At 40.4% G+C, this 20093-nt stretch overlaps 1 protein-coding gene across 3 annotated transcripts in view; it reads right to left on the bottom strand.

The window, feature by feature from the left end:
* UGGT2 (UDP-glucose glycoprotein glucosyltransferase 2) overlaps positions 1 to 20093 on the bottom strand; it is a 96617-nt gene that overhangs the window by 14657 nt on the left and 61867 nt on the right. For all 3 annotated transcript variants that reach the window (XM_064143879.1, XM_064143881.1, XM_064143880.1), the window contains 9 exons: positions 18487 to 18618; positions 16847 to 16974; positions 14432 to 14527; positions 12380 to 12482; positions 8379 to 8458; positions 6141 to 6330; positions 4544 to 4702; positions 3351 to 3436; positions 1037 to 1121 (listed from right to left, as the gene is read on the bottom strand). In XM_064143879.1, the coding sequence (XP_063999949.1) occupies positions 1037 to 1121; positions 3351 to 3436; positions 4544 to 4702; positions 6141 to 6330; positions 8379 to 8458; positions 12380 to 12482; positions 14432 to 14527; positions 16847 to 16974; positions 18487 to 18618 (1059 nt within the window). The remainder of the gene's footprint in view (positions 1 to 1036; positions 1122 to 3350; positions 3437 to 4543; positions 4703 to 6140; positions 6331 to 8378; positions 8459 to 12379; positions 12483 to 14431; positions 14528 to 16846; positions 16975 to 18486; positions 18619 to 20093) is intronic.

The following is a 20093-nucleotide window of genomic DNA, read 5'->3' as shown; positions in this document are numbered from 1 at the left end:
CTTGTCTATTTCTGTCTGTAACTGTTTATACTGTAAATATCTGCTTGTATATTGTGCTAGCTGTAAATAAATAGCTTCATTTATATTCCCAGAGCTGGCTGAGTCTAGTCTGGATAACTTCTAAAGTGTGTGTGGGTGGGTAACACCCAAACCATCACAGCTTACATACTCTCACTATAACCTGAACACATACCACCTTTGGCATGGAATAACTTTCCTATTTTGACCCAAATGGCATTATTTATTCTTTCTCTGTGGTTTAAATGCAGGCTTATCACACTCCAGAGAGTTACACATTTCCTTCAGGTTCTGGAAGCTTTCATTAATGGACTAGGGAAGACACTCATAGATGAGGTTTTAAAAATTCCTTTTGTACTTCCATTGGCTTTGTTCTCTCTCCTCCTCAACGTCTACAATGACAATACAATGTAACAAGGACACCTACACCAAATGTTATTTACAAAACAGTGGAAAATCTAGAACACTGTGAAGTATGTTCTCCTTAATATAAATCATGTTTCCTTATCTCTTTTTGATACACCTTCAAAAAGGAGAAGTGATGCAGTTCCATTTACACAGGTTTGGTAGCTCAAAGTAGAATTCAACATAGCTAATTTTAACTTCCACTCTGGTATCCAGACTTCAAGTAAAGTCCCACCCCAGTCACAGGAAGCAAATTAATGTCTTAAAAGGTGGTCAACCCCCTCGTTTTGAAACACAGATAAGATAGGATGAACAGTCCTTTGGACCTACCTACTAAGTGAAGAAGGATTTTAAGATACCTAGACTATACTCTCAGAAGCTAGATGAGATAAATCCTATGTTTCACAGCTCTTTAACAATATTCCATGCAATTTTAGTATAACCTGATTGGATTAAAGTAACTAAATTGATTTCCACACTGTTTAATTATACAAAACCTACATGACATATTTCAGTACTCAACTGTCAATTAAATACAGCCTAAGACACATGAGCTTTAGCCATATTGCATATAAAGAAATACTGCAGACAACAAAGGGATCTGTTTACATACTTGTACTTTGATAATTTTGCTTTTGAAGTTGTTTAATACCACGATAACATCTGTCAGGTCAGCTACAGAATCTGTTCCTTCGTGGCTGTAAAGAGAAAAACAAACAACAACAAACACGTTAAGTGTACTGGCTCATTTAAACACACACTAATACACTCAACAAAATGCAAACAATGAGGAAGGAATAGCACTGAAGATGGAGAGAGCAAAACCAGCCAGCAGAGTGCTTCACATGGAGGGGGGGGCAAAATAGTCCAGGGAAAACTTTGTCAAAGTGATGAGATAATAATGATTGGCTTTCAACTGATTTGCTTTAGTAATCAGACCCCTAAAGACAAAGCTTTGCAAGGGCACCACATCAACATCTGCCCTGCTGTGATGGTTTGGGTGTTCCCCGCCCCCCCCACACTTTGGAAATCACACAGACTAGACTCAGCTGGCTCTGGAAATATGGATGCAGCTTATATTTACAGCTGGCACAATATACAAGCAGATATTTACAGTATATACAGTAACAGACAGAAATAGACAAGGTAAAAGATAATACAGAAACACAACAGTCCTCCCAGAAACCTGAGTCCCCAGGAGGGGCTCTCAACAACCCCTTCACCTTCCCCCTACCCCTCTCAACCTTACCCCAGTCCCAAGGAAGAATGGAGGTTCAGCCAGAGGTTAAGAAGCAAAGGGGATTAGCCCAAAATGGAGGGTGAGGTTAGAGAGATGCAGCTCAGCCAGCAGCTCAAATGAGAGATGTTATCTAATGCTTTTATTTCTTGTTCCTATACTTCTCAGCAAACCTGTGAGCAAAGTAGACATCACCATTGTTTTCCTTTCACAGCCTGTGATCTAGTTCTTCTCACCAAAACATTCTAGCCTGCTTCAAACTAGCACACCTGCTGACCAGTCTAAAGCCATCCAGACATCTTAAAACTCTACTGCAGTCCAATGAGTAACAAGTAGGAGAAATGCAGCTGCTACTCTGTGATACAGTACAAAAACATCATTCTCAGACTGTAGAGCTTTTATATCTCAACAGCCAACATCCTTTCCCTTCAATCCTGTCTTTTGATAGCATTATGCAGTCTCCTCTTGCTAAGGCTATGCATACCAAAAAATCCCAAAACACCTTAAGAAAGTAATCTTCTACCTCCTAGGCTTGATTGTTCTTTTTTGGTAAATCACAGGAATGTGCAGAATGCAATATAAAACTGCACAGACCCCCTTTTTAAATCAAGTGTGTCACTAAAAAGCTCTAAAATAGTAAAACCAATGCCAAACAAGCTACTGAGATCAGAAATGGTGGCAGCCAACACAGTGTTTCCATTTTTGCCCTCAAGTTTTACTCAATCATGATTTTCTGTTACTCAGCTATCTTAAAATCTCTTATGAATTCTGTGGCTAGCTCTGCAGCTCAAAAAGTGAAGATAATCTTCCAGTCTTTGCAATATTCTCAAAGTGTTTGGTTAGGCTCTAAATGTAATAACAGCTCCTCCCTAAATCTCTTCTGTGGGCCCCTCACCATTGGCTCCATCTTTACCAAGTGCCAACTGCTTTACTCTCCATAGCACTCAGTGTGATTAATTCCTGTTCCCATATGAATACTCCCAGTTGCCATGGACACTTCACATGGGTCTCAAGAGCCAATTTGTCTGTTTCTCCACTCATGTCTTCATGTATTTCCTACTATTATGCAACAGGAACTTCTTTTCCTGAGTAGTTAAACTCCTAGTCACCCAAACACACACTCAATGGATATTTACAGACTAAGATCATAGAATCAAGCAGGTTGGAAGAGACCTCCAAGATCATCCAGTCCAACCTAACACCCTGCCCTAGCCAGTCAACCAGACCAAGGCACTAAGTGCCTTATCCAGGCTTTTCTTGAACACCTCCAGGGACAGTGACTCCACCACCTCCCTGGGCAGCCCATTCCAATGGCAAATCACTCTCTCTGTGAAGAACTTCTTCCTAACATCCAGCCTAGACCTCCCCTGGCACAACTTGAGACTGTGTCCCCTTGTTCTATTGCTGGTTGCCTGGCAGAAGAGACTGTACAGTAAGATAATTGGCTAGCATCAGGCCTGGCTGAGCATTTTAAGACTTATCATGCATTAACATCTCCAAATGCCAGCGAGCTGTCTTAACAGCAACTTATACTATCAGGAAATAGGGGGGTACTTAAACAATTTTAAAGCATCCTTTGGTTATTGTTATATTTTTTTATGTCATTTCTATTTGCTTTCAGAACTGTCTGATCCCCTCAAAATATGTTGCACCTCTAAGTTTTGTTTCCAAAAGACAGACTAACACTTACGAAAAAACCTGATAAATGTCTTCGGATTTTCCTTTACGCAATCGCAGTGTCCAGGCACCTGGATTTGCTTTCAGCTGAAAATAGCCCTAAAAAAAAAAAGAAAGAGGAAAGAAAGTTGCTTTTTATCATCAACTACATACAAATACAAACATCAATTGTCCATCATATGGTACTTCCAAGGTTAGGAAACAAGCTACTGTCAGACTAGCCCTGTAAACAACATAGCAGTGATGCAACCAAGTACCGTCTTTACTGGATGTCCACATTAATGCCTCTCAGAGCTCCTTTTATTTCTAGCTGGATTTGAGTTTGACATAAGATCTCCACCTTGGGCAGTAAGGAAATTATTAAATTGACCTGAAATTGTAAAGCCTCCTTGAAACTTAAAGTTTTGTCTGGAACACCTTTAAAAGTCGATAGAGCTGCTTCCCAGTTTAGGAACTCGGCATACAGCTATCACTGTATGCCAGACAAAGATAGAACCAACCAGGTTGGAAGAGACCTCCAAGATCATCCAGTCCAACCTACCATCCAGCTCTATCCAGTCAACATACAGCCAGACAAAGAAAGCTTTGGAATGTGAGGAATCCTTAAAAGTACCCACAAGTTGAACTGTTTTACTGTTGAGTAAAAATCAAAAGACTCATAGTTTATTAAGCATTTTATTGCTTGTACATCAAAATTAATCTTTTCCTATCAAATTACCTTACCCAATAGAAAAGAAATCACAATATCTTCTGCTCTGAAGCCTGATAAAACCAAACATCATTACTTTGGATGACCAGAGGAATTCTTAGGTAGGGATTTCTCCCACAGAGTCTTTAAGCAGTTAACCAAAGCATCTAGACTAGGAATCTTCTTTTGCCTGGATCATTATGCAACAAAAGTGATTATTATAATCTGAACATGATTCACACCTTACATTTGTTGGAGGAATCTCTATCTGAATATAACTACCTCCTACCATCTACTTAAGACACCCAGTTTAGGCATTCAGAAAAGGCAAGATGGAAAGTTCAGCAAATTAGAAATTAACATCTTTTATAGATGGTTTCAGCTCTGGGATATTCATGTTACTTTTAGCATTACTAAGCTTGCAACACAGAGAAAGGAATCTGAAGACTAAAAATCTCATAAAGAGTTCTTGTGGAAAATGTGCAATTTTACTGACTATTTCTGTACTTAATCCTTACCAGGTTGGCCATTACAATAGTATCAACTATGACAGGATTATTCTTTGTGCCCAGAGTGAACTGTAACCCTCGAGGAGGCTGTCCAGTTGTCACATCAAAGCAATGTCCTTCAAGCAATATGTATTCTAGTTCATATTCTGCTGTAACTGTCCCTTTTATCTGTGGAAGAAATTATTCATCAGTAATCATTCTCATTAACTGAGTGGAGTATGACCTCTACTGTCTACAAAGCCCCACAAACACCAAAGGCAGTAACTAAACGAAAGTACTCTTTAGTGACCAATGATATGGATGGAAAACTTCAAGAAAAAGCTGATGTGATCATGCTAAGCAGAAGTGCTGGCATCATGAGGTAGATGGAAGGTATGATAGGAATTGGATTGTTTGCTTAGTACTGCATCATAGGATGTGGCCTTTCAGTATCTGAAGGGGGCCTAAAAAGAACATGGGGAGGGACTTTTGAGGCTCTCAGGGAGTGACAGGACTAGGGAGAATGGAGCAAAGCTGGAGTTTGGGAGATTTATGCTGGACGTGACAAGGAAGTTGTTGAGCATGAAAGTGGTGAGAGCCTGGAATGGGTTGCCCAGAGAGGTGGTTGAGGCCCCATGCCTGGAGATGTTTAAAGCCAGGCTGAATGAGGCTCTGGCCAGGCTAATCTAAAGTAGACTGTCCCTGCCCATGGCAGGGGGGTTGGAACTAGATGATCCTTGTGGTCCTTTCCAACCCTGATTGATTCTGTAAATTATGTCATTTAACCATGTGGGAAAAGCAACATATTAAAATGGAAAATGTGTGGGATTTACCTCACTTAAATTCAACTGTCAAAAAAACCCACAAAAAATATATAGAGAGAAAAGCACTTCCCAGAGAAACTCCATGCAAATTTAAAACAAGCATCAATGGTAAAGAGGATTAATCCTTGTCTGAAAGGACATTCTCTCTACTGACAGTGGAGAAACCTGAGGCTTCTCAACTTCAGTAAAGCAAATCCCAGCCTGTAATGTCACAATACACCACATTACACAGCTTTGGTGGACCAAACCCCATCAATATTTTGCATAGGTTTAGTAACTGAACCAAATCTATAGTGATTTTTGAAGCTCAGGAATTCAAAATAGGATGGAAAAAAATGAACTGAAAAGGAGCCAAATCTATTTTATATCTATATTAATAAATCCTAATATATTGCTGTTTATTTCAAGGTTCACCTAGGTTAAACCTACTTTGTAAGTGGTTTTGGTAATAATAAAGAGAAACAGAAATCTAGTACACAGTATCCATTAATTGCTTTAATTTTACCTTAAAAGACTATTTCAACACATACTACAAAGCTCAATATAGGAAAAAAAATTGCTTTTACTTGTATTATGCAGTGTGGGTTTTTTTTTTCCCTTTCACTGATTTCTTTTAAGGCTTGGTGTTTTTGTTTGTTTTCAAGTAAAAGTAAAAATGAGAAAAAAGATGAGGTAAAATACTGATCAAATAATCAACTATCACAAAGTATTTCTGGGAAACAAAAGTCTCACAGGATTTCCATTACCCTCTTGAAGCAGATGGTCCAACGCAAGTTTTACAGCGTTTACAAACTATTACTTACATCCTGTAAATGAATATTATCAAGATCACAGGAACTGTTGACTGCTTCAACCAGCCAGCTTTCAGGAGTGATCATGTTCAGAGTCAAAAGGAGTGATTCTGGCAATTCTAGGAATCTTGCCACAGGTTCAGAAGGAAGGAGCTTGTTGATCCCGTAAGTTAATTCTGGTTCCAGGACAAAACGATAGAAGCTGTTGAAAAAGAAAGAGTAAAAAGAGATCCAGCAAACACTTACTGAAGCACAAAGCTCCCAAAATAAAGTTATCCCTAAATACTTTAAAAATATATAGAATCATAGAATCAAGCAGGTTGGAAGAGACCTCCAAGATCATCCAGGCCAACCTATCCCCCAGCCCTGTCCAACCAACCAGACCATGGCACTAAGTGCCTCAGCCAGGCTTTTCTTCAACAGCTCCAGGGACAGTGACTCCACCACCTCCCTGGGCAGCCCATTCCAATGCCAATCACTCTCTCTGGCAACAGATTCCTCCTAACATCCAGCCTAGACTTTCCCCAGCACAACTTGAGACTGTGTCCCCTTGTTCTGTTACTGGTTGCCTGGCAGAAGAGACCAACCCCCACCTGGCTATGCTCTCCCTTCAGGTAGATGTACACAGCAATGAGGTCACCCCTGAGCCTCCTCTTCTCCAAGCTAAACACCCCCAGCCCCCTCAGCCTCTCTTCACAGGGTTTGTGTTCCAGGCCTTTCACCAGCTTCGTTGAATTTTTACCAAATTAATGATGTTTGGAGACAGTGCAGCCCCCCTGTTATTTTGGCATACTGTCAGGCAGTACCTACAGCATCTCAAATGGGCTGGTAAATGAACACAGATCTATCATCTTTTGTTGATTTGGGGTTTTATTGTTGATGGGTTTTGTTGTTTTGTTTTGTTTTGTTTTTAATATATATGAAAATGTGCAGTTTCCATTAACATTCCCAAAGACTGGGAAGTTGAATACCCAAGAGATGCATCTAAACATCCTGACTGTAAACTGCCTTGAATTCTATGAATCTGCATGACTAAACTAGGCAGAAGGACCAATCTCTGCTGGACTGCTCCTTTGGGAACAGCTCCCAACAGAAGCAGCAGCAAAGAGAAAGCAGAGCAAAGAAGTCTTTCAACTTTTCAACTCTTTTCAAGTCTTTTCAACTCTTACTCCACTTATTTCACAGGTAAAAGATCCTTGTAACAAGAAAATAATGACAATTTTCTTCCTTCTTCTTCTGCAGCTGTTGTGAGGAACACAACTCCTACAAAGTATTTGGGCCAGTATATCAATGCGTTTCATATGAAACCACTGCTACAAGAAAAACATGACCTGTACACAGGACAGATCATAGAATGGTTTGGGTTGATCCTTTAGAGTCCACTCCTAACATAGGCACAGACATCATCCACTAGATCAGGCTGCTCAAAACCCCAGCAACCTGACATTTGACATCCACAGTTTCTCTAAATGATGCCAGAAAACTACTTCCTCTCACCTTTCCCAAGAACAGGGACTGAGAACCAAGAACACCTGCAAAACCCAGGCTAACACCTCTCTCTCATAATGATTATGGATACAATGCCTGCCAAAGGAATGGCCATGCTTAAACCTTTCTCCTTCTCTTAGAGGGAAAGTAACCCTCTCTGGGGAGCTGGCTTCTGGGTAAATATCTAAAACCAAATTAGTGAACCCTGCTCCTCACAGACAGTTAAAACAGACCTGAAGGCAGATACTTTCTTTATCAATTATAATGAGGTCTCAAATGCAAATTGTACACTCACTCAGATGAATTTCAGTGAACTTAATCTATAAAATCCACTACAGAAGCTGTAGGAAGTAACCAAGTTAAGCAGACAATCTTCCTCTGCAAGTTCCCACAGGTGTGAAAGACTCTCCACTGATTTGGAATCATAGAATCAGTCAGGGTTGGAAGGGACCACAAGCATCATCTAGCTCCAGCCCTCTTGCCATGGGGGTTTTGCCCAAGGTTTGTTTATAAGAGATGCATTTGATGGACAGGAACACTTCCCTGTCATCCCATGCTTACCACCTTAGAATCAGAATTTTTTCTCCTGACAAATACAAATATCTTTGATAGCATTCAACTTACAGTCAAAGAAAATAACTAATGCCACAAAAGAATCCAAACCCACAAAGCACTGTTTACTTTTTAAGGGAACATATGGTGCTAAGGATGCTTTTTCCAAACTGGATCATATATTTACATGAAAAGCTACAAACTACTTACCTTGTCAATGGCACTTCTGACAACTTGGGTCTGCAGTTCAAAAACAGCCTGAGTTTCACATTGATAATGTCTTTCAGTACCTACAGGAGAAAAAAGCACACAAAAAAAATGTTGTACTATAAAAAACTGTTCCTGTTAATCAAATGTTGGAAAAAAGCTAGTTATCCTTGCAAAACCCTGTCATTTCACAGGCTCACAGGATGTTAGGGTGTGGAAGGGACCAAGCAGATCGAGTCCAAACCCCCTGCCAGAGCAGGACAGTATTGTCTAACAGAGATCACAGAGGAACACATCCAGACAGGTCTTGAAAGTCTCCAGAGAAGGAAACTCCACAATCTCTCTGGGGAGCCTGTTCCAGTGCTCTGTGACCTTTACAGTAAAGAAGTTCCCCTTTGTGCTGCAATTTACACCCATTGCTCCTTGTCCTATCCCAGGGAGCAAGTGAGCAGAACCTGTCCCCTCTCTACTGGCCAGCCTTCAGGTATTTATAAACATTTATCAAATCCCCTCTAAGTCTTCTCTTCTCCAGACTAAAAAGCCCCAGGTCCCTCAGCCTCTCCTCATAAACCATGCCCTCCAGTCCCCTAATTATCCTCATAGCCCTCCGCTGGACCCTCTCCAGCAGATCCCTGTCCCTCTTAAACTGGGGAGCCCAAAACTGAACACAGTATTCAAGAGGAGGTCTCACCAGGGCAGAGTTCAGGGGGAGGAGAACCTCCCTTGATCTGCTGGACACACTGCTCCTAATACACCCCAGGATCCCATTGGCCTTCTTGGCCACAAGGGCACATACCTCAGGCTTCTGTTGAAATCTCAAACATTTTACAACTCTAAATATATCTGCATATTAAGGGATGCTGTCAGATATTCCAAATAAAGATCTGACCTTTTCTAAAGCTGCATGATTTAGCACACGATATTCTGCAGAGTGAAAATGTCATTTCCCCCAGTGATACGTTTGTTTTTTAAAGACCACCTATTCCCATTTTCCAACACTTGAGTAGACTATAATTTTTCTTATATGGTACTTGAAAACTTTAAGTACAATATGTGCCTTTCATTCAATAACTAATCTTAAAACAATGTCTTTTGCATCTATTAAAACTGTCATACACAAAAATGTCAGGTGTGTTAAACTATTCCATTAACTTCAAAACATACAATCAGCCAGGTTGGAAGAGACCTCCAAGATCATCCAGTCCAACCTAGCACCCAACCCTATCCAGCCAACTAAACCATGTCACCAAGTGCCTCATCCAGTCTTTGCTTGAACACAACTGAACACAACTTCAGATAACTGAAGCCCCTGAGACCTTAATTACAACTCCTAGTCACCCAAACACATACTCAACAGATATTTACAAACTAGGAGCATAGAACCATAGAATCAAGCAGGTTGAAAGAGACCTCCAAGATCAGCCAGTTCAACCTAGCACCCAGCCCTGTCCAATCAACTAGATCATAGCACTAAGTGCCTCATCCAGTCTTTTCTTGAACACCTCCAGGGATGGTGACTCCACCACCTCCCTGGGCAGCCCATTCCAAAGGCAAATCATTCTCCCTGAGAAGAATCATTTCTTTCTCAGTTTATTAATTTTTAAAATGCTAATTTTCTGGATGCTGTTTTATAGGAACCATAATATTAGCACAATCTATTTTGTTTAACAAAGTTATTTATTCCTCTGAAGCTCTCATAAAAAACCCTTACCAAGTTATCTGCATTTCCATGGTTTCTGACCTGAAGCGTTTATTTGAATGCATAAAACAGCTGCATCTGCCTTTAACATTACTATGAGAAAAACAACCAAGATGTTAAATCTAAGTTAAAATATCTGTAAGGAGAAAATGAAGTAAAATATTGAGAAGGAGAAAAATCTAAAAATTACTAAAATGATAAGAACATTGGGGAAAAGACAAGAACACTGCAATCATTAAATATCTCCACTGATGATATGGATGAGGGGATTGAGTCCAGCATCAGTGAGTTTGCAGATGACACCAAGCTAGGAGCAGGTGTTGATCTGTTGGAAGGTAGGAGAGCCCTGCAGAGGGACCTTGACAGGCTGGACAGATGGGCAGAGGCCAATGGGATGAGAATTAACAAGGCCAAGTGCAGGGTTCTGCACTTTGGCCACAACAACCCCAAGCAGTGCTATAGGCTGGGGACTGAGTGGCTGGAGAGCAGCCAGAAGAAAGGGACCTGGGGGTACTGGTAGATAGTAGGCTGAAGATAAGCCAGCAGTGTGCCCAGGTGGCCAAGAGAGCCAATGGCATCCTGGCCTGCATCAGGAACAGTGTGGCCAGTAGGACAAGGGAGGTTATTCTGCCCCTGTACTCAACACTGGTCAGGCCACACCTTGAGTGCTGTGATCAGTTCTGGGCTCCTCAATTCAAGAGAGATGCTGAGATACTGGAAGGTGTCCAGAGAAGGGCAACAAAGCTGGTGAGGGGCCTTGAACACAAACCCTATGAGGAGAGGCTGAGGGAGCTGGGGGTGTTTATCCTGGAGAAGAGGAGGCTCAGGGGTGACCTCATTGCTGTCCACTATTACCTGAAGGGAGGCTGTAGCCAGGTGGGGGTTGGTCTCTTCTCCCAGACAACCAGCAACAGAACAAGGGGACACAGTCTCAAGTTGTGCCAGGGGAGGTGTAGGCTGGATGTTAGGAGGAAGTTCTTGCTAGAGAGAGTGATTGGCATTGGAATGGGCTGCCCAGGGAATCGTCCCTGGAGGTGTTGAAGAAAAGCCTGGCTGAGGCACTTAGTGCCATGGTCTGGTTGATTGGACAGGGCTGGGTGCCAGGTTGGACTGAATGCTCTTGGAGGTCTCTTCTAGCCTGGTTGATTCCAAGATCCTATGGCTGAATAGCTTGGTCACCAAGGGAATCATTTGCCTAGGTATGCATTAGAGGGAAGATACTGCTCACTAGGGAGCTATGGAATATACCATGATATGAACTGCTGGCTGAATGGTAGGAGATTGCAGACAATTTAATTTGGTAGTATCAACCTTTCATTTTAACTGAGAAGGATGAATCAAAAGGCCTGGTTCTAGAGAAAGCCTACTATTTCAGCATTTTCATGAATTTAAAATGTTTCACTATTATACATGAAGAGTGAGTGGATCCCTTCGGCCTTTGATACAAAAGGCATAAAGGGGCATGGAAAGGGGAGGAGAGAAAAGCAATGCAAGAATTTATGGAACTTTCCTAATTACTGCAGCGAAAAAGATAAAAAAGGATGCGGCAAAAGTCAAGTTACAGGCTTCAAAATTGTAACAGACCATAAAGAAAAGACAAAAATTTACATTTTAATGGGAAACTATAAAGGTACCTGAGGTAAAATGATATTCTGCAGCCCGTGAAAAAAGAATATCATGTTGGGAACTATGTTTTAGGGCAGTTTCTCTTTAGTTGATCAATAGGTACACACAACAGAAGACTTTTAGATATACTTGGTAGCATTCATCAGCTGAGAAATACTCTTCCAAGAGCTGAAAGGTTTGTAGTTCAATCTTCTTATGTTGATCTTACAGGTCAGATTTAGACCACCTCATTTAGGTACCTTGGAAAACTAAGGTGATTTGGTTTAATGGAAAGAAGTATTTGCCTCTTAAGATTTTGAGATGGGACATCCTTTCCCTTATGTTACACAGACAATCTCCTTCTCTCCCTTCTATTGACTATGAAGACCATTTATGGACTCACTTTTTAGAGGACTGGTTCATAGGGCATCTGAATTTTAATTGCAAATAAGGTACTCCAATGATGAATTAGATCATCCCTAGCTTTTAAATATGGTGTAGTTGACTGGATAGGGCTGGGTGCTAGGTTGGACTGGATGATCTTGGAAGTCTCTTCCAATCTGGTTGATTCTATTCTATGATTCTATAGTTTCAAATACCTGAAATTTTGTTTCCCCCTTTACTACACTGTAAAGAAGAAAAATGTTAGTAAAAACTAGACTAGAAATATGGAAATGAAAGAAAATAACCACCATCTTACAATCAATAAATGAGCCATCTTTTGTGCTTCTCTTGTCAATGGATCCACAATAGCAACAACATCACAGAATGGTTCATTTTGTTGAGGATCAATTTTTATTACACTGTAAAAAAAACCCAACAAAACAATAAGTTAAAAAAAAAGAGACATGAAATCTGTAAACTGAATTTGTGAAAATAAACACTTTTAGGCACAAATCTGTAATACAGGAGACAATTTAAGTTTTACTGCTCAGGAAGAAGATTCCCTCCTTTCAAGCAGGAATCATTATTGCTTTTTGTGATGTCACTAAGTAAGCTAAGTGTAAGCACCAATAAAAAGAAATCAGGTACTGTAAATACACAATATGGATTCACTGAATTAATTTTCTTTTCCTCACAAAAAAATATACCTAGAAATCTGAGCACCATTAGTGAGTCAAATTGCCTCCAGTTTGGTAGTAGCATAGTAATCATAGAATCAGTCAGGGTTGGAAGGGACCACAAGCATCATCTAGTCCCAACACCCCTGCCATGGACAGGGACACCCTACCCAAGATCAGCCTGGCCTTAAACACCACCAGGCATGGGGCCTCAACCACCTCTCTGGGCAACCCATTCCAGGCTCTCACCACTCTCATGCTCAACAACTTTCTCCTCATGCCCAGCCTGAATCTCCCCACCTCCAGCTTTGCTCCATTCCCCCTACTCCTGTCACTCCCTGATAGCCTAAAAAGTCCCTCCCCAGCTTTTTTGTAGGGCCCCTTCAGACACTGGAAGGCCACAAGAAGGTCACCTCACAGCCTCCTCTTCTGCAGACTGAACAGCCCCAACTCTTTCAGTCTGTCCTCATAGCAGAGGTGCTCCAGCCCTCTGATCATCCTCATGGCCCTTCTCTGGACATCCTCCAGCATGTCCACATCCCTCTTGTAATAGGGGCTCCAGAACTAGATGTGGTGATGGTTTATGTAGTGATGACTAATGACTGTTACTGGTATAGTATTTGAAAAGGTTACCCACTTGTAACAGGCTACTCCCGATTTTACTGCTTGTATTTTCAATAACATGCCAGCCCACTGGCACAGCAGACTAGAGCACTTCTACCAATAAAAACGAGTAGGGATTTGTGGTTACAATTTTTTTGGTTTGATCATCATTCTTGTGTTTTAGTATCTCCTTTAGAAGTTGCACCTGTCTTCTTAGCCCCAGCTAAGCTCAAATTAAAACCAGCTAGTGCTAGCATTCCATCACAGAGCAGGCAGGATTCACAGATGGACATCTTGCTAGGTATTGTAGGTCTCATTTATTAATAATAACACAAGACAACACTTCGGGTACAGTCACATTCTAAATCTAGGATCAGAAAGATCAGGAGGCACAGCAGAAGCACGCTAATACAAACTTGGTAAGTGTAAACTTGTTAGCTGATAGTGTGATCAGTTTTCCCTATGTAATTAGATGCCAGTGAGCCCTATTAATTTGCATTTGAATGTAATCTGGTAGTGTTAGCTGTGGTCAACTATGGCACTTCTGTATATAACAGTTTGTGGTTTAGCAAAAATTGTGCTAGAGTTTTCCACATTAATGAATTAATGGAGTCTTCTTTTTAGTCCCACTCTGTGAAACTGCTTCTAACAATTAGTAAGTTTATTGACTCTAAGATTTCTAACTCTAGATTATCACTGCTATTACAACAATTTACTCTTTTTAGCAAAGAGTAAGGCTGGAAAATCATATGGTACCACTAATCAATTTGTTAAGAAAGAGGTTAAGATACTTGACACTAAGGCAGATGAACAAGTTCTTCATAGAACAGGTTCTTCAAAGAAAGCCTGGCTGAGGCACTTAGTGCCATGGTCTAGTTGATTGGACAGGACTGGGTGATAGGTTGGCCTGGATGATCTTAGAGGTCTCTTCCAACCTGCTTGATTCTATAATTCTATGATACAGTCACACCAACTTCTTTTATTACTGGAATACTTACACGTTTCCAAAGACCTCGTGCAGTCAGCAATGCATTCTAATTTTAGTATGTAAGTGCAATAACTGCATGATTATGACAGACAAAACTTACCTGTGCTCTTCTTTCAGTAATTCAGCACTTTGTCTCATCTCTGTTTTAGGTAAGGATGACAGCAGGGCATCTATTTTCATAATCATATCACTGCCACTGTATTAAATAAAGCACATCTGATTTATTTTTCATTAGAAAAGGAGTAAAACATTCTCATTTTAATGCATGCCTGTGTATTTTAAAATCTCATATTCCAAATCTGGATTCTTTAAATGACTTATCACCTTAAGCTTTGAGTAAAACCTTTAGCATAACAATACCCAAGAACCACTACTGCCTTAGCTCTTGCAAAACCTATGGTTCTTAAAATTAACTGATGTAGGTTCAGCAGGATTGTCATTCAACCTCACAGTCTGCATGGCACAATTTGGTGAAATTTATAGCTCCTTATTCCTCTCTCTTGCAATTTTTCCTCATGCAAACATCAAAGAGGCTGCACTGGTTTGAGGCTAATTGGATTATTTTAATGAGAGAAAATAGACCATTGGCTGTGAAAAGGAAAAAAAAATAATAGTGATGCCTACAATACTCATTTTTTCTGCTGAGAGACACAAGTAGTCAAAATATAAGATAAAGCACTCACTCCTCACTTCTCCATTGGTTTGTGTGTCTGGTTGCATCTTGCCTTAACTCCTTTGCATGAAACCTATGTAACCCAATCTAACCATTTCTTCTGAACTCCTTGTCAGCTTTTGCCTCTCTTCTCAGATCTCTGCAGATTTATCAGGTGAGCTCTATGGTGATTTATCTGGCTCTTTCTGAGATTGGGAGTGAGGAGGTGAAAGGAGAGGGGCTGGTCGGGAGCCTTCTTTGGCAGTATGGCTGTTCAGGAGGGATTTTGAATTTCTGTATTACTTTTAACTTTACAGTTTTAACTTGTAAACATCTGTATATATGCTTGTATATTTGTGCACTTCCTTAACTTTCAGATGGCTGAGTTATTCTGGTTAATCTAGTGGAGTGGGGGAAACTCCCAAACCACAACAGAGGCACACATCACAGAATCATTAAGGTTGGAGAAGACCTCTAAGATCACGAAGTCCAACCATCAACACACCATGGCCACCAAACCATGTCTCAAAGTCCCACATCTACACATTCTGTAATCAACAATTTAGTTGGCCACATCTTCCAATTGTTTTGGTATTTGTTACTGGAACTTCCTTTGAAATCTTAGTAGTCCTATTTCAGTGTCGCTAGGTCTTAATATTTCATTACATATGTTTTGTGCCTCACTACTCATCTCCCTGATAGTTCTACCTCTTGATGTTTGTTTTTCTGGCAGCAGTTCTTCCAAGTTGTGAGAGCCTTTTCAGATAAGAGAAATGATACTCAGACACAAAGTCAACTGATTTGTAAAAAAAATTATTATATTACTCTTTATACAAAACCCATGGAACCTTAGATCAGAAGCTGACAAGAACTCATCTTTGCATGTCTTCAGTTCACAGGTGTAGGAACGTTGTCTAGCAGGGTGTTAGAGCACCATATCTCACCACAACTCTACAGGCTCCTTTTCTAACAATTCTCAAAGACAACACACTTTCTTACCTCAAATATCAACACTCAGATATTACTGTGGTTTTAAAACGCACTGGATTCTATCAAGCTGTTTATTACTGTTTATAATTACTCTTAAATAAACAAAACATAGTGCAAATTGTTTCCAGTAAGCTGTACTCATATCTTGGTTGCAAGCACAGTGAAAGCAGATAAAGTCTTTGGATGAGCTCTGTGGTAAAGGGTTGGACTTGATGATCTGTGAGGTCTCTTCCAACCCTGATGATACTGTGATACTGTGAATAATTTAGCAGAACTCCACATGTTATGGAGGCAAGTTGGAGAGGATGAGATTCTTTGGACCTCTTATGCCTGAACCTCATTACTCATATGACCAAAGGTAACAGGGTTCATAACTCTTCACTAGCATGGCATGACTTTTTTCCCTGCTCTGTGTTGGAAAGAGGTTGTCAGGAGGCCATCAGGAGCAGCACAAATGAAACATACAGTTTAAATCCAACATATACATTATATATATGCAGTACAAATCTATGTGAGATGACATAAATAGCCAAAAGTGACATAAAATTTAGCAGATGTACCATTTATTCCAGAAAATAGGGCAAGGGTTTGAGTAGGTATGTATACTAAGTCTGACAGGGAAATACTCAAAAGGAAATGAGAGTTAAAGCTGTCTTTTAGAAGTACTCAGATGCTAAGTATGAGGACAGCAAGCATATAGCATGCAAACAAACACCTTGAGTGTAGACAACATCCAACTATGTAACAGGAAAAACACTATGACTACGTATTTGATTCTTTGTTCCTACTTCTCATGCAAAAGGACTATTAATTTGTCACAGGCAATAAACAAGACAGTATATCACAAAGCCTCAAAATGCAAAATAATTTTACCTTTTGCTACTGTTTCCCATTTCTTTGACAACAGCTTTAATCTTCTCTGCTGAGGTGCTGTATGTTATTTTTTCCAACAAATGGAAGTCTTCTGCATAAAATTCACTTTCATTTAAAGGACCTAGTACCTTAGACAGAAGGAAAAAAAGGCTAAGTGTAGAATGTCCCAATGAGTAAGCAAAAAAATACTAATAATTGTATATTAATGCACAATGTTCCCATCTCCACCCCTACCTTCCTCAATATTATTGACTTTGTCCCTGGAAGCGTTCAAGAAAAGCCTGGCTGAGGCACTTGGTGCCATGGTCTGGTTGATTGGCTGGGAGAAGAGACCAACCCCCACCTGGCTACAACCTCCCTTCAGGTAGTAGTCGACAGCAGTGAGGTCCTGCCTGAGCCTCCTCTTCTCCAGGCTAAACACCCCCAGCTCCCTCAGCCTCTCCTCACAGGGCTGTGTTCAAGGCCTCTCACCAGCTTTGTTGTCCTTCTCTGGACATGTTCCAGCACCTCAACATCTCTCTTGAATTGAGGGGCCCAGAACTGGACACAGCACTCAAGGTGTGGCCTGACCAGTGCTGAGTACAGGGGCAGAATAACCTCCCTTGTCCTACTGGCCACACTGTTCCTGATGCAGGCCAGGATGCCATTGGCTCTCTTGGCCACCTGCGCACACTGCTGGCTCATCTTCAGCTATTATCTACCAGTATCCCCAGGTCCCTTTCTTCCTGGCTGCTCTCCAGCCACTCTGTCCTCAGCCTGTAGTGCTGCTTGGGGTTGCTGTGGTGAAAGTGTAAGACCCTGCACTTGGCCTTGTTAAATGTCATCCCATTGGCCTCTGCCAAGGTCCCTCTGCAGGGCTCTCCTACCCTCCAACAGATCCACACCTGCTCCTAGTTTGGTGTCATCTACGAACTGCCAATACAGGCAGTATTCCTATATTTTTTTCTAATAATGGAATAATAAATAGATAAGAGAAAAGGATTAACTCCAACAGCAGATTGTGTAAATTGTAATGTTAATGACAGTCAGTACCTTATATGTACTAAAAACTGAACCAAATACTGTTATTTTTAATCAAAATCTATAGTGACACTGCAACAAAGGCTACTGATTTCAGGATAGACATGCAGGAAGTTGAAACAAAACACAACTATTTTTTATTGGATAATTAAGACTTAAGACTATAGAACAATTGGATATTTCTAAGCAATTTGATGCTCTAGAGCTTGAAATACTAGCCTAGTCAATGTAATTAATTTATATATATACATTTAATACATTTATATTGTATGTAAATATTGTATATATATACATTGTGTATATTGTATATAAATATATTGTATTTCAGGATCAAAAATATTCTTAAATTAAACATCAAATATTAACCTATTCAGAGAATTTTGTCAGATTACCTTAAATAGGTGTGGGAATGACAAATGTACACAGTAGCTTCAGTGGATGAAAGGCAATAAACAAGTTATAGGTAACCCAAAATGAAAAACAAGATGAATATTCATAACTTTCTCTAACAAGAGGCTGAATAAGTGGGAAATCAAAATTATGCCCTTTTATTAGTTTGAAACTGAAGTTTCAAGAAGTAAAAAATAAGCAAGAACAAGGTAACTGAATTTCTTACTTACTCTGCCATTGCTCACAACAGCCATTTCCCCAGGAAGCAGCTTAAGAACCTCCTGGCAGAACATCTGGTGAGTTTTAATTAAATCCAATCCTAGAGTGTTGTACTTCTTCTCAAAAGTATCATCATCCATTCCCTAAAGCAAAGGTAAAGCATGACATGGTGGAATTAACAAAAAGTAAATCTTGTAATAGCTGAAGTAATCAAACATTTTCTTCCAGTTATGAGGTTACCAGAGATCAAAACAACAACCTCAGCTTCAGTGTAAGCACATGGCTGTGTGTGTCTAGCCATGGTCACCCAATGAGCTAGTGTGCAACTTTTACCCTTGGGCAACTTTGAATACCCACAAGAGAAAAGCTGAGCACTTTTTCTAAGATCCAGCTGCACAGATACAACCTTCTCTGCTAACAACCAAACTGTACTCTCAATGCATCCATAATACTCTAAAACTCTAATACTTGTTTTAATGTGGTCATCAAATACAGCTTAAACATGTTTTGGAGAAGCCAATCTAATCCAGTAAGACATGCAGAAAAATCAGTGCTCAAAGTGGGAAAGAAATGCTGGAGACTGTGCTATGCTTACAAGAGGACTGTGATTAACCTGTCAAAATTATCCTGCTATATTAAACTCTACTGTTAAGTGTTTTATCATTAGAAATATAAGGATCAAGAAAATATACTAATTGTATCTAATGAATTTAACTGAATTAGTTAGTAACATGCATACACTTTTTGAATAGCTACTTTTATGTCTTCCAAAATTTATTAGCAGATGCATGACCCAAATCAGCTAATTAATTTTCCAATATGGTGCCACAGTATTCCAAATATTTCTATTTAAAAATATTACCATTTACATCTCTCTCTGGAAGAAAAATTATAGCTGGCAGCTGCTGTTGAATAACTCAGCTCCACGCTACCTACGAACTTTGACATTAGAAATGTCTGTATTTCAAACCAGTGAATTTTTATGGAAACACACCAGAAAATGTTGGCTGAAGCATACAGTGCTCATTAACTTCAACCACTTCAGTCTGTGCCTATTAATGCTCAACAACCACAACAGCAAAGTAAACCTAGTTACTTCTGAAGTTTGAATTCCCGACAAACATCAACACAGTAACGTTAGGAAAGCACTATTAAAAATCAACAATTAAAAACTAAATTGTTTCTGTCTCAGCAATATTGTATCTGTATCCCAGTAATCCTCAGTGCTCCCATTTAGAATCACAGAGTCAGGGTTAGAAGGGACCACAAGGATCATCTAGTTTCAACTCCTCTGCCATGGGCAGCAACACCCTACCCTAGAGCAGGCTGCCCACAGCCTCAGCCAGACTGGCCTGAAACACCTCCAGGGATGGGGCCTCAACCACCTCCCTGGGCAACCCAGTCCAGCCTCTCACCACTCTCATGCTCAACAACTTTCTCCTCATGTTCACTCTGAAGCTACCCACGTCCACCTTTGCTCCATTCCCCCTAGTCCTGTCACTCCCTGAGAGCCTAAGAAGTCCCTCCCCAGCTTCTTTGTAGGCCCCCTTCAGATACTGGAAGGCCACAAGAAGGTCACCTGGGAGCATCCTCTTCTCCAAACTGAGCAGCCCCAACT

This window comes from Pogoniulus pusillus, chromosome 5, assembly GCF_015220805.1.
Source record: "Pogoniulus pusillus isolate bPogPus1 chromosome 5, bPogPus1.pri, whole genome shotgun sequence".
In the NCBI taxonomy this organism is placed as follows: domain Eukaryota; kingdom Metazoa; phylum Chordata; class Aves; order Piciformes; family Lybiidae; genus Pogoniulus; species Pogoniulus pusillus.
The sequence above is the reverse complement of the archived record's forward strand: the minus strand, read 5'-3'. Positions and strand labels throughout refer to the sequence as shown.